Source organism: Rana temporaria, chromosome 1 (genome assembly GCF_905171775.1).
Source record: "Rana temporaria chromosome 1, aRanTem1.1, whole genome shotgun sequence".
Taxonomy (NCBI): domain Eukaryota; kingdom Metazoa; phylum Chordata; class Amphibia; order Anura; family Ranidae; genus Rana; species Rana temporaria.
In genome coordinates, this window is record NC_053489.1 from 428,301,964 (window position 1) to 428,326,989 (window position 25,026).

Consider the following 25,026-nt stretch of genomic DNA (forward strand, 5'->3'; position numbering starts at 1 on the left):
AAAATTTAAAATCATACAAAATCTTTACTATAGATTTTATTGAAAATAAGTAATGACAGAAGAACACGTTCCTCCACATTTGGTGGGAGTTCCCAATGTTGCAGCCGTTTTGGGAGATGGTCAGAAAACATATATATGATGGCCTGGGTGTTGATATCCCGGCCCTGCCAAAACATTTTCTGCTTCCCCCTATATCCCTGTCTCGTTACAAGCGCAGTGCTCTCCCCCACCTTCTCAACGCCTTATACCACTACATTGCAAAAGCTTGCATATTTCAAGCGAGCAGGATTGGCTGGGGAAGGAGGGGGAGATCATGGAGGCTGAGAGTTGGCTTGCTAACTGCAGAGACACTTGCTTGGGCCGGGTGGAGAGCCCACGTGCATGACACAGCCACGGTATCATCCAGCTTGGATGCTGCGTTGCTCACCTTGGCAGATCCTTCCTTTGGGAGGCTCGTTCGGGTGCACCGCCAGTCAGCAACCACAGACTCCACTTCATAGTGGCCCATCACGCTAGCGAACCCGGTGGGAGCTGTTCCACATGCCTTCATGCCCTTCTCTATCCCTCCTTCCTCTCATCTGTTTCTTATCTAACTCTATTTTTCTTACTCCCCCCCCCCCCCCCCCCCCCACTTTCACTGTTGGTTGTGTTTTTATTTATTTCTTTTTCTGTACCGTTTGTGCTGTTTTACTATGCTTTTACCTGCGGGACACGGGGGTGTCCTTTTTTTTTGGGCTACCTAGACGGCCCTCAGGTTTCTAGCCGTCTGGGTACTTCAAATTTTTATTGTTACTTGTGCATAGGGGAGCCAAGATTGTCGCCAACCTAGAGCCAAACGTTGGGCCGTCTTGCCCTCCTCAAGTTTGGGGGAGAGGCCTGTCCACATGGATCGAATATCTGGGTCAGGCCGGGACAGGCAGGGTGCCCCGGCGTTTGACCGTTACTGACAGTAGTTCTCCCTGGAGACATGAAATGGTTGTCCATGCTTGGACCAGGCTAAACATGCCCCCTGGGGTTCCTTCCCTCCTCATCACCCCCCTTTTACCCCCACACCCCTCATCCTCTGTTCTTTCCCTGGCCTCCTGCCCTTCCCCTCCCTCCCTGGTTGCTTTGGCTTTGTTGTGATATCATACTGTTTTCTCTTTTTTCTTATGTTAGTTTGTTTTGTTTTTTTCCTTGTAATTTGAAAACGAAAAATAAAGATTATACAAAAAAAGAAAATAAGTAATTACTACATTAAACAAGAACAACCAAGCTAATTAAACAGTTGCTTTGTTTGTGCACATTTTACACAAGTTACACTTTTTGAAAATATGTATTTGGTTTAAATGGGTCACAAAATTCAAGATAGGTTAAAGCTATTTTCAACATTAATGGCTCATGCACATAGGACATGGAATGCATGTGAAAAAAAAGGATCCATACACTGTACACATATAACATTTGTGCCAACTTTAAATGCTGAGTAAAAAAAATTATTTTAACTTACCTGTAAATTCCTTATCTTGATGTACAGTACTTGAGTTCAAAGACAGTGGATTATAAGCAGCTATGTTCAGGTGACTGGACACTGACAAAATCCATACAACTCAACCCACTCCATTTGTAGAACAATAGTTCAGGATGAGTGGGTCACCTCAACTAGCTGAGGATCAGACTCCTTTTTTGTTTTACCAAAAAGATACAAGAAGGGGCAGGCAGCTTCCATTGCCAATTGGGTCCATCAATTGACCATTCAGGCCTATGGTTTGAAAAGTAAAGCTCATTCTACCAGGGGTTTAGGAACCGCCTGGGCTTTTCACCATCAGGTATCTGTGGCTCAGATTTGTAAGGCTGCTACCTAGTCTTTCAGTGCATATGTTCAGAGTTTATCAAGTGGATGTTCGAGCAGCCGAGTTTACTGCGGGCTGCCGTATAAGGTCTAATGGCTATTGTTTGTCAGGGTGTCTCCCTCCCCTTGAAGCTATTGCTCTGGGACATCCCAGTAGGTAATGAATATTAGCCTGTGTCCCATGATGTATGAAAAAAAAAAAAAATAGGATTTTTTCGTCATACGTTTCTGTAAAATCCTTCTCTTTGAGTACATCATGTGACACAGAGGTCCCTCCCCTCTTTTTTGAGGATTCAGGGCTTGCTACAAAAATTAAGTACTTCCTGTGTGGGAGGGGTTATATAGGGGATCACTTCCTGTTTAAATACCTTTGGTCTACTAGTGTCCATTCACATGGAGATGACGTATAACCCAATAGGTAATGAATATTAGCCTAACTCTGTGTCCCATGATGTATGAAAAATAAATTAGAATTGTTTGCAAATGGATCAGTTGGCTTTCAGGTATACCACAACAGTCCTGACCACATATAGGCAATGTAGGATGATTTCCCTGTCACGTGTCATGTCTTGGGGCAGGACAAAGGAAGGAAGAATAACGTCCTCAATGATATGGAAAGAATAGACTGCCTTGGGTTAAAAGGAAGGTTTTGGTCTCAAAAATTGTTGTCCTTGTGTAAAATGAGAAAGGACTCTTTACAGGAAAGAGCTGCCAATTCAGAAACAGATGTAATGGCTACCAGGAACACATTACAAGTGAGGTCTTCCAACAGATTATCTCTAATTGGTTAAAAGGTGGGGTCTCTAAAATACAGAGATTTATATGAGCAACTCCCTGAAGAAACGTCCTGCAGGGGAATAGTGAGGCAAGAGGTTTCTGGAACAAATTGGATAAAGCAAAAGGCTTGTTTGGGGCCTTAGGGAAGAAAACTTGTTGGGGGAAGGAAAATTCTGGCTTGGGCTGTGTTAGGCCCCTTTCACACGGGGCGGATCAGTAATGATCTACCTCCGTATGCTCCGTCTGCTCAGCGGGGATCGCTCCGTTGATCACCGCTGAGCTGGCGGATGACAGGGCAGTCCCCGCACACTGTGCAGGGACTGCCCTGTCTTTTCTCGGCTCTCCCCTATGGGGGGATCGGATGAACACGGACCGTATGTCCGCGTTCATTCGATCCGAAGGAAAAATACGGTTTTCTTCCGTCTGCAATATCGGATCTTTACGGAGGCGTGAGGGCTAGAGAGCAGGCTTTAGAAGTTTAAAGCGCAACTCCACTTTTGTTGATATTCTGAAGAAATCCATGTGTGTTTGTCTGTGCCTCCATGTGGGTCTAATGTGGGTCTAATGGGAGTGGTTTCATAGCTACCAGTGAGCAGTGGCAACTGCAGGGCGCTAATGAGGTAAGCTGCTGGGCCTGCATCCCTTTAGACACGTTCCTATTGGAAAAATCTAACCAAAATGTAAATTTTTGTTGCAGAGGATGCCTGAAATCTGACTTGCATCTTAGGCAGACTTCTGGGAAAATTGGTGAGCCAAATCACACAAGCAAGAAATTATGTTTCTGGGGCATGGTCAGTACACAGTCCGTGTACAGAACAACTTCATGTAGCCATATTGCTTTGCACTTCTAGAACATTACAGTGGCTGCAGATTGAAAACAAAATTTAATAACATTCAATTGACTTGTATGACTTGTATCGCAATTGTACATGCTATATTGTTTTTTCTTTGATATTTTTTTACCCACGAAAGTGGAGATACACTTTAACAGGAACTGAATTGTCCTCTGGACGTTGGTAGCCTAGGTTGTAGCAAGGAAGTTTGTCCAGGTAACCTGTGACATGAAAATCTGGATTTGTAGAAGAAAAATGTTTGAACATTGAGGGTACAGGGGACAGTCTGGATGTCAGTGCTACAAAGTAAAAGGGTCAGTCTCCCAGTGCTTTTTTTTTTCAGCTGGAGCATGCCCAAATGGAATTCTGCCACCTCCAGCACTAGCTCCTCGCCCGCCGCTCACTACGGTCACTTGCCCACACAGAAGCCCTATAGAATCTCTTTAACTTATCCATGACACTTGAACTATTAGAGATCGAGGCTTTGCCCGTCATTGTGGGCATACCCCTAAAGGGGTCTTCGGGGTCTGTGAATCCCCTGTAGTTAGCTTGTATAGCACCCTGCCGGTAACTACACACTCTGCCAAGGTAAGCTCCTAATGCAGTTATGTCTGGATAAGGTCCCCAAAGTGCACATAGAAGGTAACTGATTCAGAAACTGCTAGATAGCTCAGGGCAATAGGCAGTCAGCTCGATAGAAGCTTCAGAGACAAAAAACACACTTATAATGTTACAACGTAATGGAAACCAAACAGAACATCTCATGCATAAGGTCTCTCAGTCATACTCAAACGAGGAAGTCTGTAAAAGAGACACCCCAAATCAAGGTACCACAGAGACAATAGGGGCCACACAGCATGAAAAATCTGCATGACAACCTACACAAAGGCTTTTACCAAGAAATGAGACACAATGGGTTTCTGAAACAGAACAGCCAATGCATACCCCTTGTTCGTACTTAAAGCGGGGGTTCACCCTAAAAAAAAAAAAAATGTAATATTACATTGAGCTCACTTCAGAGATTGACCGTATGCTGATTTTTTTTTTTTTTTTGTCGTACATACCGTAGAATCGCTATTTTCCCCCTCGGCTTCCGGGTGGTGAATGCGGCGGGCCTGGGCGTTCCTATCCAGCAGGCAAGTGATTGACGTGATGACGAACACTACCCCCGTAGCATACGGAGCTTCACGAGTTGCCGAAAGAAGCCGAACGTCGGTGCGCAGGCGCCGTATAGCGCCGACTCACCTTCTTTCGGCAACTTGTGACGCTCCATATGCGACGGGGGTAGTGTTCGTCATCACATCAATCACTTGCCTGCTGGATAGGAACGCCCAGTCCCGCAGGGTTCACCACCCGGAAGTGAAAATAGCGATTCTACGGTATGTATGACAAAAAAAAAAGATCAGCATACGGTTGATCAGCATACGGGCAATCTCTGAAGTGAGCTCAATGTAATATAAAACATTTTTTTTAGGGTGAACCACCGCTTTAAAGCAGAACTAAACCATTCTATCATTTATAGACAAAACACAACTTGCCATCGTAGCCTCCGTTTGATCTGCAGCTATGATACCAGCCATTTCATTGGTTGACAGTTCAGTTGAGAGCGAACAAAAACACTAGTAACTGTAACAGAGGCAGAGCTTCAATGGATCCTATCTTCTGATGCTGCCTGGCCTTCCGGAGAGAGAGTGAGTGCCTGGCCATGCAGCCCTCCTGTGCTCTGAGTCCTGGATAGGAGGAGCGGCGGGCCGCTGCATATAGAATAGATCTTTCCATAGTCCTCCTGCAGCCACTGAATGTCTGCAGGAGGACTATGGGGGGAGAAACATGCATTCACCGGCTGCAGGTGGAATATGAAAAGATCAATTGTTCTAAATGCAGCAGCCTTGCAGCTCCTCCTATCCAGCTTCTTTTGCTGCCCCCTGGCTCCGCCCCCCATGATCTCCTCCGACCCACTTGTGCACTCCACCCCACCATGCTCTCGGTCCCCTCATGTGCCACCTGGCTCCACCCCCATGATCTTCTCACCCCCCAGTGCTCTCCACCCACCATGTGCTCCCTTGCTCCACCCCCCATGATCCCCTCCACCCCCCAGTACTCTCCACCCCACCATGTGCTCCCTTGCTCCGCCCCCATGATCTCCTCTGGCTCCCTCCCCAGCGCTCTCCACCCCACCATGCTCCCGGCCCCCCAATCTGCTCTCCAGCTTCCCAAACAGTGTTTTTCAGCTTCCCCAGTGCTCTCTGCCCCCCATGTGCTCCCTGGCTCCCCCTAGTTTTTTTTCGCCGCACCTGCTTTTCAGCCCTCCCATGTGCTCCCTGGCTCCCCTCCCCTAGTGCTCTCCACCCCACAGTGCTCTCTGGCTCCACCTATGCTCTTCACCCCACTGTGCTCTCCAGTTCCTCCCCCACTGCTCTCCGCCCCCATGTTCTCCACCAACGCCATGCTTTCCAGCTTCCCCAGTGCTCTCTGCCCCCCATGTGCTCCCTGGCTTCGCACGGTGCTTTCCGCAGCATCGTGGTCTCCGACCCCCCCATGTGCTCCCTGGCTCCTCTCCCTAGTGCTCTCCACACCACTGTGCTCTCAATCCCCATTCTCTTTTCCCCCAGTTCTCTCTGCCCCCCTCCACACCAGTGCTCTCTGCCCCACCAGTGCTCTCTCGCTCCCCCAGTGCTCTCCAGCTTCCCCCCTAATCTCTGCCCCCCTAGTGCTCTCCACCCCCCCCATGCTCTCTACCCCCCAGTGCTCTCCGCCTCACCCCCAAGCTATCCGCCACCCCTGTGCTCTTTTCCGGCCCCCTCACCACCCACAGCTCTGTACAGTTCCATTCTCCTGCGACTGCTGCAGTGGATCTGTTAGGATGGAGAGCACAGAAGAGACCAGTCTCATGAACTGCTCAGTCTAAAATGCCTGGGCCCCCCTTTTTTCCCATTATGGGCGTGAGTGGGACCTCATGTGTAAGTTTTGCCTAAGGCCTCACAAAGCCTAGAGCAGCCTCTGCCCATAGTGACAGAGCTTTAGAGCCCTCAAGAGAAACTGGGCATGCAGGACCACATCAAAGGCGGCTCACATCTTCCCCTGCACTGTCATGCAGAAACAAATTGAGGGACTTTCCAGAAACCTCAGACTCCACCTATAAGCAAAGGGACAGGCATTTCTCCTGCAGAAGCAATTTTGACTGTGCTGTGTCTAGGACTAAGCCCAAATACTCTAGATGTGTCAGAGCCAAGGCCGAGTTCTGCACGATCCGTTATATCCAAATGTTTTTAGAACCTCCCCCATCTGATGAAATTTGATGCCATGGTCTGAGTCGATTGCTCTCTGAGAAGCAGGTCGTTCAGGTACTCCACAGTGGGAATACGCCGTGTGCTCAGAAATCCCAGAAAGAGTCAACACCTACATAAAAGCTCTGGGAGTTGTGGAAAGAAAGAAAGGCAATACCACAAACTGAAAGTGCTAGTCCACTACTGCAAACCGCATGAAACCACTGGAGAGGCTGTAAAATCAGGATGTGCATGTAGACATCCTTGATATCCACTGACGCCAGTAATTCCCCCTGATGAACCGAAGCAACCACCAGTCAGATGGACTTCATTCTGAATTTTGCACTCAAAAAAGTTTGCCAAGGCTCTTGTGGTCCAATTAGGTCAGACGTTTCTGTTTGGAAATGTAAAGAGGTTTGCAAAGAAACTTCTACCCTTCCAGATCGGGTACAATACCACCCTGAGACAGCAACATTCACAGTGCTATAAATATAAAAAAAAATCCTGCTCTTTTTTGAGGTATCAAATATTTGAGTGCATGAGTATGGAGGGGTACAGTGTCAAATCCAGTTTACAACTTCTTGATAGCACACTGCAGACCCATTTGTCTGCAGTGTCCTGAATACAGACAGCTGTGAAGCCTTGACAAAACAGGGTGGCAATTTTCTGCTTGAAGCCCAAGGCTGACAAAACGATTGCTTCTTAACAGTCGAAGAAGGCTTCTCCACTCATCAGATTAGCTTTCTTCAGAAGTAGTGGCAATGCTTTTACCAACTTAACTTCTGATGAAGGCATCCAATAGCTCAAACAAATGCTTGCACGCCTAAAGGGCAGAACTTGATTAACTTCTTACAGCAAATTTAACAGACCAGCAACAGAATTCTCCACATACGGACGGACACGTTTCCTATTGGACTCTTCCAAGGCAGCCAGGAAGAAAGACCACCAGTGCTACTTGTCTGTTGGGGAGAAGTTGTTCTGCCACTAAATGACCTGGACAGTGCTTCCCATGTGTGCGTTGCTCGCCCTGGGTGTTTATTGGTCAATGCCATTGTGAATGCTTCCTGTTACCAAATCCCTCATTGAACACTACCACAGTGGAATGCACATAGCAAATTGCAGTGAGCAGTGCAGCGACAGCACACCAGTATCACTCCTCAGAACAGGCTGTAGTCACACTGCCTCTCCTCGGGTACACTGGTTAGCACTGCCGGCAGGATCAAGTGCTGACAGGCAATACTACAGGCTGTCCCCAATCTTCTCAGAAGGGTGTAGATACTGTCCCCCCCTCTGTGCCCCAGGGCCAAAAGTGACCAATCTGGATAAAGCCTTTCCTTTCCTCAGCAGGGGTGTATGAAACAGGTAAAAGGAAAAAAAAAACAAAAAAAACAAAAAGGAGATACCTTCTTGTGTTTGTTTCACACAACAAAGAAAAAGCCTGTGTAGCAGAGCCCCACAGAACCCTTTCATGGATTTTCCCCTGAAAAAACAAATACATGCTGAAAAAGGGAGACATACCATGAAAAAGCATCCGTTCGTTATGGTGGTTGTGGTTTTCTTCAGACACTTCTTTTTGGCGATGACAAAACCTCTCTCTGAGCTTCTTGTTCACTACTTTTTGAATCTATTTTCACCCCAGAAATAAATCACAAAAAAGGAAAAAACAATATTTAGAAGATAAGAATCAAAGGGTTCTACTTATTTCCTAACCTTTTACATGTTTATACCATAAAAATGTCATGCTTGCATGATCAAGTATATTTTTTACTACATGGGAGAATCAAAAGGTATTTATTTTTCTAGATTTATACATCTAAATAAATTTATAATAGGGTAATACTGAAATCTGTGGTACAGTTAAAAAAAATACTTGATTCAATGTATATTTTGTAATTAGATGCCATTTTTAATCACTACATATGCAGGCCCTGCTTTCTTTTTTCCTGCTACTTTATCTCAACAGTTAAAGTGGTGCTCCACCCAAAAGGTGTTAGCACACAACCCCCCTTCCACTGCCACATTTGTCACTTTTTGGAGGGGGAGAGGGTACCTGGTTTTGACAGCGCCGCTGAGATCTGAGCTGGAAGTTTGCCTCCCCCTTCTTCCCCTGCAGTCTTCTGGGGCACATTACAAGTCTCTGAAGACTACAGGACTACTCACAAGGTACAGCGCGACTTGAGCATGCGCAATAGGAAACGGGCTGTAAAGCTGGAAGGCTCAACTTCCTGTTTCCCTTACTAGAGATGCCGGAGCCTGCACCCGAAGCCAACTGAAGAATCGGCTCGGGTGAGGACATCACAAGATCCTTGGACAGGTAAGTGTCCTTATATTAAAAGTCAGCAGCTACAGTATTTGTAGCTGCCTACTTTTAATTTTTTTCATAAGGAGCCTGGAGTTCCTCTTAAAGCAGGAGTATAAAATATTCTCCTTCTAGTGGCTACTCTACAAAAAAAAAATATGGAATGCCAAGCATCTAAAAATGTTAGTCACACTAGCTTTACTTCTTATTGAACGCTGCTGTAATAGCTTAAAATATGGACCAACTAAAGATATACTATAATTTTGCTCATGTGGTGATGGCAAAGCAAGTCAGAACAAATTAAAACTGAAATCACTCCAGTAAATTTACATTATCCTACACATTCCTGTTGAAAATAAAACTATAGACTGCATACATATTATTTTGTCCTACTTCATTCAGAAAAGGGTTACAAAGTATTTTTCTCTCACTACAAAGCATGTGTCACTAACATAAATATCACCAGTCCCTTTTAAATTTTAATAAAGAACACTGTTTAACTGAACACATGTCCACTTACCCTTATGACATTATATCGGTTGAAAACTCCTCCAGCATTGCCCCCATCTCTGTGCTCACGGATAGAGTTCTGCATCTACACATGTAGAAAACAAAAGTATACTGAAGTGGCATATACTAACTCATGTATAATATTAGGCAGTATTTCACAAGCAGAGATGACTTATTATAAGCACCTAAAAGAATAAAAGAACACAATTTCTACACAATGAACAATAACATAAAAGGAAAGAAAAATAGGATTTTGGTACATCACAGAACAATGTCATCTTCATATCTATTAAAATAGTGTTATGCTGCCACCTTCAGGTGAATGAATACTGCAAAAAAAAAGGCAGGGATCTCCGCCCAAGCAAAACCTCTTCCAGCTCAGCACAGCCTTAGTTTTGTAGCAAGCCCAGAGCAGCATAAGAAGAGAGCTATGTCCTGTGATGTACCTCAATAAATCAAATTTACATGTAAACCAAAAATCCTATTTTTTCTATTGTACATCACAGGACATCTTCATATCCATTACAAAAGGAACATCCCCGAGCACTTGATATGAATGGAGAGTAACACAGCAACAAGCCAACAGGCGCCCCGCCCAAAAAAAAACAGAACAGCTTAGAACCTCACGCAACCGCCTGCAGGACCCTCCGACCAGAAGATGCGCCTGAAGAGGCCCAAATGTCTACCTGCTAGAACTGAGTAAAAGTATACATTTAGGACCAGGAAGCAATCTTACAAACATGAGCCACAGAAACTTGATGTTAAATAGTCGCACCAACATTCCTGGTGGAAAGAGCCGTTAAAGGGAACAGCTGAACATTTCCTTTAAGGTTGCAAGTCTGAGAAATAAATTGATAGATCCATTTAGAAATAGTTCCCTTCCTTGGGCATTCAAGCAGCACAAAAGACAACATCAGGTTGTTGAATCAAAGCTGTTGACTTTTGATAAACCTTTAGCACATGAACCACATCAAAGATATGAGAGGCTACTGAGGTCATAAGACCCCTTTATGTTAATGAATGACTAGGAATTCTTTGTTACAGGCAAGAGCAGCCAACTCAGAAGTCCTGCGCTCTGATATTAAGGTTACAAAAAAAAAAAAGACAACCTAATAAACTCATGGAATGTGGGTTCAAGTTATGGTCCCATGGAATTAATGGAGCTCTAACCGGTGGAACAATGCATGCAATACCTTGTATGGACACACGTACCAAAGAGTGAGAAGTAATGGGTCTCTGTAAGAAAACTACCAAGACTAAAATCTGACCCTGGATGGTACCAACTTTGGTCAACTCCTGACTGGAGAAAGGCCAACATGCAGCCCACTATGTACTTGCAAGGGTAAAGCCTCAAAGCCTCACACCAGGCAAAGCAAGACTTTAAAGTCCAATAGTAAATCCTTTGCAGAGATACCTCTGTCTCAAGACGCTGGCTGTTAATGACAGCATCTGTACAGAAGGATGAAAAATCAGACCCTGAAAAAGGAGGTTGGGCTGATCTGTCAGAATCCATGGATCATCCACGAAAAAGTTTATGTCTTAGTACCATGTTCTGAGCCAGGCGAGTGTAAATCATTCCCAAAAGTATCTTGTGAAGCAAACAGGGCAGAAGCTGCAGCAAAGAAGAGCATAAAGTAGAAAGAACAAGTTTAACCACCGCAAATGCCTGAGGGTCCCTATCCCTGGATACAGATCTGTCTAGTTTTTGCCTTGAACCTGCACACTAGGAGACCTACATCCACCATGCCCCCACCTCTGGCAGAGCACCTCAAGCACCTCTGGGTGAATAAAGATGGCAGACAGTGCCTCCTTCCCTGGATTCAGACGTTAATGACTGAGGAAGGCAACTTGCCATTTTCAAGGCTAGGAATGTCTACAGCGAACAAGACTAGAACGTGACTTAGGCCCAAAACAGAATCAGATATACCGCCTCCTGAGCTGTGCAAATTCTCGTTCCTCCCTGGTGATTGATGCATGCCACCACCATGGAATTATCCAAATGAATTCTCACTGGGAAACCTCACAGTTGTACCAACCAATGCAGTAGAGCTTGTCCTCAATTGCAGGATGTTGATAGGCAATGTTCTTTCCTGCAACGACCAAGTTCCTGAACTAAACACCGCCCCAGATAGTCAGTCTGGCATTTATCATCAGAATTTTCCAGGAAAGAGAAATTAATGTCTTTCCCATCTACTGTACATCTGCATACAGATTCCCTAAGTCAGTGACAGTTTTGTCTTGCAGTGCAGACGCATTCGGGGAGTCCAGCGACTTAATTTTATTGTCCCATGCTGACAAGATATTCAGTTGAAGGGTTCCAACACGAATGCTGGGCAATGGGTACCGCTTTAAAAAGAGGCGACCCACTTTCCCAGAAGCCCAATGCAGAAAGGTATAGAGGGGTTTTGCAGAGTCCGAAGCAACGTCACCTGCGCTCCCAGCGGCAGGCATTTTTCCAGATGGACACGAATTGTAGGAAAGCTACAAGGTTTAGGTCACTGACCTGCAAAGCAATAGAAGATACAGTATACCTGTGCTAAAATCCCAATAGCTTCTACATGTACAGCACTGTGCAAAAGGACTAAGCAAGTGTGAAAAAATGCTGTAAATTAGGAATGCTTTCAGAAGAAAAAAAAGTGTTAATAGTTTATTTTTTATTAATTACCAAAATGGAAAGTAAATAAACAGAAGAGAAATTAAAATCAAAATTTTGTGTGACCACTCTTTCTTCTAAGTATAGTTGTACACAATTTTTGAAGGCACTCGGCAGGTAGGTTGTTCCAAACATCTTGGAGAACTAACCACAGATCTTCTGTGGCTGCCTCAAAACCTTCTGTCTCTTCATGTAATCCCAGACAGGCTCGATGATTTTGCGATCAGGGCTCTATGGAGGTCAAACCATCACTTCCAGGACTCCTTGTTCCTTACACTGAAGATGGTTCTTAAAGGGGTTGTAAAGGTTTTTTTTCATTTTCTTAATAGGTTCCTTTAAGCTTGTGCATTGTTGGTTCACTTACCTTTCCTTCGATTTCCCTTCTAAATGTTTTTTTTCTTTGTTGTCTTCGTCTAAATTTCTCACTTCCTGTTCCTCCTCAGTAAGGTGTTCAGTAAGCTGCTCTAAATGACTTTCCACCGCTCGGATGATGGCGGAAAGCTTACTGAGGAGAAACAGGAAGTGAGAAATTCAAACAAAGAAAAAAAACATTTAGAAGGTAAATGGAAGGAAAAGGTAAGTGAACCAACAATGCACTAGCTTAAAGTAACCTATTTAGAAAATGAAAGACAAACCTTTACAACCCCTTTAATGACATTGGCTGCATGTTTGGGGTCATTTTCCTGCTGCAGAATAAATTTGGGGCCAATCACATGCCTCCCTGATGGTAAGGCATCATGGATAAAGCCTGTATTTCTCAGCACCTGACCAAATCTCGAACTTCATTTGCAGAAATGCAGCACCAAACTTGCAAGGAACCTCCACAATGCTTCACTGTTGCAGACACTCATTATTGTATCGCTTCCAGCCCTTTGGCAAACAAACTGTTTCCTGCTACAGCCATATATTTCAAATTCTGACTCTGATCACAGCACCTGCTGCCATTTTTTTGCACCCCAAATCCTAAGTTTTCATGCACAGGACATGGAAACAAGGCTAAGCAACTCAACTATTCATGAAAACATAGGAAGGGAGGGGGAACACAGGACAAGAGACATGGGGAATGGAAACCATCCCATTTAGTACATCAAATCAACAACCCCTTAGAGGCGCTCACAATTCCACACTGCAGGACTGCAAGGGGGGTCAAACATCACCCATCTCGGTAGGCACGCCACTAGGGACTTCAGAGACATGAATTCTCAGTTGGGGATCACCAGCCTGGACCTGTAGAGCACACTGCTGGTCCATTGGGTAATTTGAGAAAACACCAGCTAGAAAAGAGTAATTGTGCAGAGACTACACAGACATGACAATTGCCCAAGAATACTAGCAAAAAACTGAGGTTGTGCTGAGCAGGAGAGATTATGCCTGGGTTGGAGATTTATATATTCATATATATATATATATATATATATATATATATATATATATATATATATATATATATATATATATATATATATATATATATATATATGGCTTTTTTTCAGGGGGAACTTGGGGGAACTCAGTTCCACCACCTCTGGCTCAGACCCTTTGGTGCGTGCTCATCACAATCACTTGTAAACACAGAAGTCTGGTTTCTGTGTTTACAAGTGACAGTTCTGCATTCTGTGTGTAACCCCCTGAACTCTGCACTGTGTATGTAATGCAATCCTGGTATTTAATGCCCCTTTAATACCCTTCTACCGTTTTTGAAATCTAAACGGAGTCGTGGTTGAGTTCCTGCACCTATTTTCTGAGAAAAAAAGCTCTGTATATATATATATATATACACACATACATATATACACACACACACACACACACACATATTTATCTAGTCATACACATTCACACTCACATACAAGATAATTTCTCAGTGAATGGGCAAATGATGATGTTCCTCGGGTTATATGCAAGAACCAAAGCTCTTTTTACCAGTTGTGCTGATAGGGAGGGAGGGAAGGAGGGAGTTGGTTATACAAGACCTACTGGCAGAAAGACTATCCAGGAAGGTTTTGGCATCCATTCAGAAATCTGATGTTCTGCAAGCGCACCGCCCCAGTGTAAAAGCACTCAGGCTTTCACGCTGGGGTGGCAGTTTTCTAAAATGCCTGAAAACTGCCCCAGTGTGAAAGGGGTCTTAAAGAGGTCATGGCTGTCTGGTGAGCAGGTGTGTGGTTTGACTCTATTGTTGAATGATGGAGGAATTTTATTACACGTCATTGGCTAATTGAAAATACTTCACTGAAGATGTTATGGACCGTCTAAAAGATACTTGTAACTTCATTGTTTCCTAATATAATTTAGCACTTGTTTTCCATGTATTATAGGTGGTCACAATCTGTATATTTAACACCAGCCTATTCACACAGTGGGTTTAATATTTAGCGCCCCCTATCACCTTTTCTTTTTCATTTAGTAGATTGTCTACACTATCAGGGGAGCAGCGATTTAGTTATTACATATTTGGCATGATGTTTTGTGTTTTCAAGAGATGGAAGAATGATAAAACATTTAGGCTTCATTTCCATGGACGTTTTTGGACATTTTTACAGCCACTTTTCTGAGCGTTTTTTTGCAGCTTAAAAACAGCTCTCCATGTTAGTGACCTCATGCCCACCATGATGTTTTTGAGCTGTAGATGGCTGAGCCGTTTTTAAGCTGCAAAAAAAAACCAGGACCAGTGCATTCTGAAGCTCCAGAGTAGAGCTGTAAAAACGCCAGACGTTAAAAAACGCTCAAAAACGCTACCGCAGCGTTTTTGAGCTCCAGCTCAAATATTTTTTTTCAAATAAAAAAAAAAAAAACAACATGGACAGGCGTTTTTAAGCTGTAAAAAAGGCTAAAGAAAGTGGCTGTAAAAACGTCCATGGAAATGAAGCCTTAGAGCAGGGGTGGCCAACCAGTGGCCCGGGGGCCACATATGGCCCGTGGAGCCCTCTGATGTGGCCCGCGACCTCCTGCTCTGGAATGGCAGGTTAGCAAGCAAAGATTGCAGGTTGCCGACCCGCCATACCACAGCATCAGTGTTGTGAATGAAGCTGGTGGTAGAGGAAGAAAACGGCTGCGGAGCAGAGCCCCATAAGCCGATGCTTCCTCTACAACGCCGGCTTTTGCCACAGGCGGAGTCTAAGGCAAAGTTCGGCTAACCCACAGGATAGACACAGCGGCACTCGCGGTGTGGGCAAACCGCAGCACAACAGTGTGAAAGCAGTCTTAGGCCCTTTTCACACAATCAGCCCGACCAAATGGGACCCTCAATTCACCTCTTCAGAGCGCCACATGTCCGTTTACGCCAGCCTACCTCCAATCGGAAAAACATTTGTACCCTTCTATCTGGGCGGATCAGAGGGCCTATAGAGTAGCCGTGACCTGTCATCCATCCGCTCCGCTCATTGTGGCCCTTGACTGGTCACCAAGTTGCTTAAGTGGCCCTCACTCTTCAAAAGGTTGAGAACCCCTGCCTTGGAGTAAAACCCCTTCAAGGAGTTTGTCAGCAAAAGGAGATAAACATAAATATTTATTTTGATATTCTATGCCAGCAAATGTATTTGCAAAAAGGAATAGTCTGTATGATTACCTCTTCTTCCACTGACTGGTATTCTTTGTCATCTGGCGCAAGATCCAGCAAAACAGTGCCTTGACTAACACAGTGAAACGTCAAATAAGGGTTGGTTCCTGAAATGAGGAAAGATGACGGTTAACTCAGTCAAACACGTTTTTACAGTAGCTGGGCAGAGAAAATAGAGAAAAAAGTCCCAATACAGAAAAATAGGATTTTTGTACTCACCGTAAAATCCATTTCTCTGAGTTCATAGACGGACACAGCATTCTTTGACATTAGGGTTATATCCGCTTTCACTAGGAGAGTTTAGGCAGAAAAAAAGCACTTAAAGTGTTAAACACAAACCTCAGTGCAGCTCCTCCCAGGGGGCGTGGCCCCCCCTGGTATAACCCACACCCTGCTCTAGCAGCCTCAGTTCGTAACAAGCAGCACAAACAAAGGAGGGGTGGGTGCTGTGTCCGTCTATGAACTCAGAGAAATGGATTTTACGGTGAGTACAAAAATCCTATTTTCTCTTTCGTTCATAGACGGACACAGCATTCTTTGACATTAGGGACGTCCCAAAGCAGTGTCAAAAAATTCGAGGGGTGGGAAATAACACAGCAAAACAGGTTATACCCCAAACAAAACCGGGAGTTGCTCAACGGAGAAACTCCTACCATAAAACGCCGCCTGCAACATCTGCGGCCGAAGGAGGCATCAGAAGATGCACACACATCCACCTCGTAAGACCTTGAAAGTGTGGATCGACGACCAGGTCGCTGCCATATACCCCTGTAACACAGAGGCCTGATGCCAGAAAACCCAAGAGGCTCCGATCGCCCTGGTCGAATGCGCCGTAACCCAAAAGGGAGGCGCCAGCCCCTTCAGGGCATAGGCCTGAAGCACAATCCGTCGGATCCACCCCGAAAAAAAGGGGTGGCTGACGAGACTACCAGGCCCCTTGTAGGACCAGCCAGCGACGCGAACAGTGAGTCCGACTTCCGGAACGGAATCGTAGCAGATAAGTACACTCGTAGGACCCGAATCACATCCAGAGGATGTAAAGTGGCCGCCTCCCTGCATTTCGGCCAAGGACATAAGGATGGAAGAACAATGTCCTCATCAACGTGAAAAGCCGAAACGACCCTGGGGAGAAAAGACGGCTGCGGCCGCAGCACCACCTCATCCTTATGGATGACCAAGTAGGGAGCCTTGCAAGACAAAGCCGCCAGAACAGACAAACACTCGTCTGATCGAGGTAATTGCTACCAGAAAAAATCACAGTGGAAATGCCCACGCTGAGCCATGGCCACGTGACGACGCAGACCTTCCTGGGCTAGCACCCAGAGTCAAATGCATGAAGGGCAGGTACTCTAGCGCTGAGCTAAACCTGCTCCCCTTTTGTGACAGTCAACAAAAAACCTCCCGAATGTCCACAAAGGGAGCATACAGAAGTACCGAAAGGACTAAATTCAAGTCCCATGGGGGTAGTGGAGGGGCCACATGCCAGACCCCCAGACCAGACGTACGCACCAAGGAGTGCGACGCCAAGGCTCATTGAAAGTAACAGCCAGAGCAGAAAACTGACTCCTAACCGTACTTAAGGCGAGAGCCTGATCCACTCCCTGCTGTAAAAAACAGCAGAATCCTGGACACCACGTATGTCCGAGGGTGCCACTTCATCTCCTCACACACAGAGATGCAGGCCTTCCACGTATGATGTAAAACCTACGTGAGGTAGACTTCCGTGCAGGCAGCACGGTAGAGACCACTGAGCCCAATAGGCCTCGGGCCCACAGCCCCAGGCTCTCAACAGCCACGCCGCTAAGCCAGTGGCTGTAAAAACAGGGTGGATGATCGGACCCTGTAACAGAAGATCAACCCCCAGGGGAAGACGCTAGGGGGTGTCTGCCACCAGACGCACCAGGTCCGCGTACCATGAGCGACGCGGCCAATCTGGGGCAATCAGGATTGATAGAATTCCCTCGGCTTCCACTCTACGCAGCAGGCGAAGAAGAAGATACTGAGGAGGGATTCAAAGTAGGCGAAAGTGACCCCAAGGAGCCACCAACGCGCCTGACGCGTCTGCCCATGGGTCCCTTGACCTGGCCAAAAAACATGGCACCTTCCGGTTGAGGCGGGACGCTAGAAGGTCCACGCATGGAGTGCCCCACTTTCGGCACAGACACTGAAAACCCCTACGGGTGGAGAGACCACTCTCCTTGGTCTAGCGCAGTCCGACTCAGGAATCGGCCCGCCAATTCCATACTTCCGGAATGTACACGGCCGATAGAGCCGGAACGGACCTTTCGGCCCACCGAAGGATGTGCGCGACCCTCGTCGCTGCAACAGAACTCTGTGTGCCTCCCAGATGGTCGACGTACGCCACAGCGTTGTCGGACAGGGTCCTGAATGGTCAGCCCTGTAGATCCAGGGACCACCAGGCAAGGCAAAGCCTGTTCCAGAACACCGATTGGTAGGTGGGACTCCACCTGAGTCCAGCGCCACAGGGCTGACTGGGTGCCCCAAAAAACCCCTCCCCAACCGGAGAGGCTGGCATCCGTCGCGACCACCGTCCAGTGACATGGCAGAAATGCCTTTCCAGCCCGAAGCACCGGAAAAGTCAGCCACCACACCAGGGACCAGGTGACTCAACTGAACCTGGTAATCCAGGGATGACGGAAGCTTGTCCCCACGAGACAGCAGTTCCCTCTGTAGCACCCTGGCGTGGAATTGGGCATACGGAACCGCCTCGACAGAGGCCACCTTCAGACCCAGAACCCTCATGCAGAATCGCAGAGATGACCACTACTAGGTCGACAACTGCTGCCCAGCAGATTGCAGAGTCTGAATTCTTTCCGTTAGGAGAAAGAAATTTCCGCCCCGGCGGAATCCAGGACTAGTCCCAGGAATTCCAGTCCCTGAGACGGGACCAACACTGACTTCTGGACAAAACAGAAGTCAGCCAAACTCTTGGAGAGTCTGACACGTGACAGACACGGCTCCACTAATTCAGAGCTTGAGGAAGCTCGTAGGAGAATGTCGTACAGACATCCCACAATAACAAACCCCCGCTGCCACAGCCGGGCCAGTATCGGAACGAGCACCTCGGTGAAAACCTGTGGTGTCGACACCAAGCCGAGCGGGAGGGCCACAAATGAAAAATGGTCCTCTCTGACCGCAAAGTCCAGAATCTCTGGTGCTTTGAGCATATGGGAACATGCAGGTACGCGTTCACGGCATCCAAGGACGCCAGAAAAACCTCATCCTGAAAGTTTGCACTTTTACAAAAAAAACAAACAAGGGCCTGAGGCCCAGGATTGGACGGACCCCGTCCTCCTTTGGGGACCACAAAACAGATTGGAGAAAAACCCCAGAGCCTGTTCCACGAGGGAACTGGCACAATCACTGCCCTGACCAGAAGATCCTGGACAGCCCCTGACAGAGCCAACCGGCGAGCCAGAGGATGGAGGGAAAAAAACTGTTTGGTAGACAAGAGAGAAATCCTATCTCGCACCCAGAGGAAACTACCTCGCAACCCCAACGGACGGAGAGGAGAGACCTCCACCGAGCCGCGAATTCGCGGAGCCAGCCCCCCACCCGAGATGCGAGCGGAGGCAAACCTCCAAGCGGAAGCAGGCTTGCGGCACCCGGGGCGCCTGTGTCCTCAGTGGACGTCCTAGCCCCCTGAAAATGTTTTCCTGCCGCACTTGGCGGGCGAAAACCAAAACGCATGGGGAACAGTAAATGAGGGCCCTCGCCTACAGTGAGGCACCTACCCTTTTTTAGATTGCGGGAGCAGAGTGCTCACACCGCCCGTGGCATCTTTTATGATGACAATCAGAGACACCCCTGCGTACACCCCCACAGGGCAATACCACCAGGGACTACTGAAAAGACCGTCCGCAGACCAACCCCCAGCCATACAAGGCAGGGCAGAAAACATGGCGCAGGCGGAGGCCCTGGAGAGCAAGGGGAGCATATCCAGGGTCGACACACAGACAAATATCTGACCTAGTACCAACTGGTCGGTCAGGACCACGCAGGTCATAGAAGCATTCTGCGCCTCCAGCTCCCCATCCGGGAAATGTCTGCGACACCAGAGTCCCGGCCAAAACCGGACTCACCACCGCCCCCCCCCCCGCTGTGAATATGGAGCGACCACATTCACAGCACCCCTATCAGCGGGGTCCCCAAAAGCGGGAGCCCCTTCCACAGGTAATGTGGCAGCCTTGTTTCAAAAACAAGCTACCCAGCTGAACACAGGGGGGGGGGGAGAGAGAGAGAGAGACACCCTGATACAGGAATCCTCCCCAAAAAAGAGGGGACAGACCGCAAAGCATTTTGTACCCTGCCTGCGACTGATCCCAATCCTTGCACAACATATTCCAGACATGGAACACAAGGAAAAAACACATATTGCGGGTCGGCACGGAACCCAAAAGGGACTGACACCACCTCCGAAACCACCATAGCTAACCATGGTAACCCGCACCGCAGTGTTAAGAGCCCCAACAACAGCACCATCAAGTGCTGACCCTGAAACAGGGCCATCCTCACAGTCCGTGTGGACTTCAGCCAGCAGCTACTGACAAAAAACAAACAAAAAAAAAACAAAACCAGACGCCTCAGCGAGGCCTGATTCCCTGTCAGAAAAAATACCCAGAGAGAGGCAGAGGGGGGAACAAGTGCAATTCCCACATCCCTCCAACACTCCCATCCTGACCCAAAACGCCTCAGGGACTGCCAGCACAGCATCCCTGGAGGCCGCAGGAATAGGGACACTAAGGGTTAACATCCCCTAGTACTGGCAGGCTCCACAGGACATCCCCCCAGCCGCCACAGAGAACAGGGAAACCCCCCCCAGAGGACTCACCGTCCGACCAGACCGCCGCTGCCGAGAGCCAAAAACGCTGCCTGTGCCGCGCCATCCAAAGGAAAAAATGCAGAGCCGTACGCGCCGTCATCCTAGGCACAAGAGCTGTATCAAGATGGCCGCCGATATGTCTGCGGGCTCAGAGAAAATGGCCGCCGCAATTACAACTGCGCCATAAAACACCGCCGTCAGCGGCAAAATGGCGCCCGAAAACTGCGTTTTTTTCAAAAAACACACAGCAAAGCCCCAGTGACACACGCAGTACACAGGCCCACAGGACCCCCTCCGCACACATGGCAGCCCAGAAAAACACAGCACCCACAGCAGTAGCAGCCCCCAGGTCAGACTGAGCCCCCCAAGCGGGGCCCCCACCTCACGGCCGTCACCCAGAAACTGGGAAGGAGGGAGAGGAAAAAAAGGGAGAGAGGAAAGCAGGGCAAACCCTCAATCGACCTCCCCAGGGGAAAATTCCAGCCAGACCACTTACCTGAGCAAGAGGCCACTACTTACCCGTCCTGCGACCACCGGCTGGAGGTATCCCAGACAGATCCAACGTCCGCTAAACGGCATGGCTGTCGGCCAGACACAATGTGACAAGGCCATCATAGAGACCGGTCATATGTGTGCCCTAGAACAAAAAGTTCCCCAGCCGCCCCTGGAGCAATGGGGCCTGTCGTGGACGTCCCAAAGCTGAGCTGAGGGCCGGCACACGCTCGATGGCCGAACCTGGGGGGACTACAAGAGTCGAGGACCCAGCCTGTCACCCAGTCGGCTGTTGATAGAAGAATAACAGGATTCCAAAAATGCAGGAACAAAATAATAAAAAGCGAGAAAATCGCAAGAAAAAAATCTCCAGAGTACAGGAACTCCAGAGTGCCTGACTCTCCTGACGTTAGGCAGGAAAAAACTGAGGCTGCTAGCAGGGTGTGGGTTATACCGGGGGGGCCACGCCCCCTGGGAGGAGCTGCACTGAGGTTTGTGTTTGTTAACACTTTAAGTGCTTTTTTTCTGCCTAAACTCTCCTAGTGAAAGCGGATATAACCCTAATGTCAAAGAATGCTGTGTCCCTCTATGAACAAAAGAGAAATAGCAGCAGAATCTGAACAAAAACGGCAAAGTCCTTGAAAAGAAAGTTTGAAGTTTATTTAAAATGTTCCCAAGTAAACCAAACACTGGAAAATCACATCTTTTGTGCCACTGTTGAAATGCCTTATCGAAAACGCATGAAAGGTAATTGCAGTTCTGTACTAAATAATGTTAAACTCTGTGCAACAGCGATATTGTTGGGTAGTGTTTATTTTAAAAGTGATTTTCAGAATCGTAACCGTCACCTTAAAGCCAATTTATTTAAAAGCCATTAAAGCGGGAGTTCAACCATTTATTAAATTTTTTTTTTTTTCCCCTTAGATTCCTGCTCGTTTGGTCTAGGGGAATCGGCTATTTGTTTTAAAATATGAGCAGTACTTACCGTTTCCGAGATGCATCTTCTTCCGTCGCTTCCGGGTATGGGTCTTCGGGAGCGGGCGTTCCTTCTTGATTGACAGTCTTCCGAGAGGCTTCCGACGGTCGCATCCATCGCGTCACTGGTAGCCGAAAGAAGCCGAACGTCGGTGCGGCTCTATACTGCGCCTGCGCACCGACGTTCGGCTTCTTTCGGAAAATCGTGACGCGATGGATGCGACCGTCGGAAGCCTCTCAGAAGACTGTCAATCAAGAAGGAACGCCCATTCCCGCAGCCCATACCCGGAAGCGACGGAGAGGATGCATCTTGTAAACGGGTAAGTACAGCTCATATTTTACAACAAATAGCCGATTCCCCTAGACAAAACGAGCAGGAATCTAAGGCTAAAAAGTGCTCTCCAAGGGAGAACCTCCGCTTTAAACATCAGTTTCGATGCCTAACAGATTAAATGAATGGATACGTAAAAAAGGAGGCTATGCAGCTTACTTTCACTGAACAGATTATATAATCTCGAAAAAGAAATATATTCTAATGCTGGCCATACACTATATGAAAAAAAATCTTCTGAAATTTGGTCATTTGGCCAGTTCGTTCGTTTTCCGGTCAGTCAATGGGCACAAAATCAGTAATCGGGACGTTTTTGAGCTGAAAAAAATGAAGGACAAGTTTGGAAATTTTCTGCCGAATGAACGATAAATTGAAAGGTTAATGTGTTTCCCCTCCGAACTGTTTGCACTAGGTATATGTAAAAAAACAAACATAAAATTGATTCATTTATGTCCACTGAACGATTTATCGGTCATTACATAGTGGCACCATCGTTTGCGGCCGAATCTTCGTTTTTCAAAAATGGGTTCGGCCCATTTTTCTTATAGTGCATGGCCAGCATTAGATTGCACTTAAATATGAACTCCAGTCAGATATTTAAAAAAATCCAGTTTCTGCAGTTATGTGTTTGTTAATATATATATATATATATAAAAATTCAAAATCGAATGCAACTATTGTAAATAGTGTGGAATTTTAGCCTGTCAGGATTGATGGGAAGGTTTGGGAGGCTTCTGCAGGTATGTGCATGCACTTTATACCTGCAGCAATGTATTTATATTTTTATGACACTGGTTCTTTAATACTGAAAAACTTCCAATTCATGTTTGTTATTTTATGATTTACAGGCATCAGCCGTACTTGCATTATTTGCATAATTGGAAATTCGGGCCGAAACAACTAATCGATTAATCGACAACTAATTGATTATGAAATTAATCGATTACAATTTTCATAATCGATTAATCAGCCAGTAACATAATGGGGTTAAAACAACAAAAATTAGCCCTTTATAGTACAAAAAAGCAAATCGCAACTGTAAACATTACTTTCACTGTCCCACAGTAAAAAAATGAACCCCTTACAGTAGCGATTTTTTGCGCTTTTTGTACTTATTTTTGTTTTTTTGACCCCATTATGTTACTAAACGTCTCAGGCCTGGGGGTCACACCTCTGTATTTTGGTGCTTTTTGCAGAAACACACTACAGTTCATTTACATGTTTTCCTATGGGACACGTTCACATCCATGATTTTTTTTCAGCTGCTGCGTATTTGGAAAGGGCAAGGACTTTTTAATGCAAAACGGTGCTATTTTGTTTTTTTTGGTTCAATATACTTCAATGGAGAAGCTGCAGAAAAGCATGTAATGTGTTTTTGTGGCAATTTGTGTTTTGTAACCGCCTAACAAGAAATTGGCTCAAAAAACCCAAACATTACATTTTTTTTTTTTAAGGCTATTATCCGATTAATCGAAACAATAATCGGCCAACTAATCGATTATGAAAATAATCGTTAGTTGCAGCCCTATTGGAAATTGTGAAACATAAAATGTGGAATAACAATTATGTTGACACAGATACTAGCTTACCTTGCTGGCCTCCTAGCAGCCTCTCAACTCCCTTTATCAACTTGTGTCTGTGGCCATATGCATTAATTCCAATTTCCTTCAGCTCTTCATGACCCATGTCTGCCAGTACATCCAATGTTATCTAAAAAATGGCAAAACCCCCCCACAAACATTACCATGTGCAGGATTATCATACCTAAACAATAATTGGAGCCTGACAGATTTATACATCATCAAAGGGCAATTACTACTTCAAGGAACCTAAACCACTGTGCTTATTTTGTCTGCAAACCCCAACCATAGTAACCCATACACCTGCACGCAGCACCTAGCAGTTCAATCCGCATAAAACACAAAGCCAATTCACAATGCTGGGCCCTAAAGCCTGTGTGAATATGGCCTTTGAAGACAAACACAGGTACAACAACATGCTAACAATTTCCCTTTAATGTTTGTTTATTCAGTCTATATGTACGACACATTTCATTTTAAATGTAGACGGTAACATGTTACATCGAAGTCTGCAAATTTATAAACAATCAGTCGCTCCAAAGAGTTACGCAGCTGAAATTACATGTAGGGTTGCACCGATACCGAGCATTTGCATAAGTAATTGTATTTGTGCAAATACTCTGATGCTTGATCAGATACCTGTTGTAGGTATCCTCAGTGTAGCAGGGGGACCAGGCAGCCTCACAGGTGATCGGAGCAGAAGTGGGGGCAGTTATAAGCACTGATCTCCCTGTATAGCTTTCAATAAAGCACCTGACAGCCGCTTCTCCTCTTCTCCCTCCCATAGCGGTCAGCTACTTTATTGAAAGCTATACAGCGAGATTGGTGCTTATGACTGCACTCACCGCCGCACCGTTCACCCATGACTGTCCCCTGAATGGGGAGGAGCCTCTGTCTCCTGACCTTTCATCTTCAGTGCAGCTGAGGCTGCAGAGAAAGGGAATGGAAAAACTGTGTCCTCAGTCCCTTTCCCCGTTTCAAAATGAAAATGCCAGGGGTTGGTTTAGACCCCTGATATCTCACCAAACCCCCCCACAATGAGGCAATTAAAAAAAAAAAAAATGTAATAAATTAATA

General features: G+C 46.3%; 1 protein-coding gene across 2 annotated transcripts in view; it reads right to left on the bottom strand.

The window, feature by feature from the left end:
- The window catches only part of TNKS (tankyrase), a 239,785-nt gene that overhangs the window by 5,170 nt on the left and 209,589 nt on the right, over nt 1-25,026 (bottom strand). For both annotated transcript variants that reach the window (XM_040325353.1, XM_040325352.1), the window contains exons 21-24: nt 23,959-24,079; nt 15,738-15,835; nt 9,527-9,601; nt 8,226-8,331 (exon numbers count right to left, since the gene is read on the bottom strand). In XM_040325353.1, coding sequence (XP_040181287.1) covers nt 8,226-8,331; nt 9,527-9,601; nt 15,738-15,835; nt 23,959-24,079 — 400 coding nt within the window. The remainder of the gene's footprint in view (nt 1-8,225; nt 8,332-9,526; nt 9,602-15,737; nt 15,836-23,958; nt 24,080-25,026) is intronic.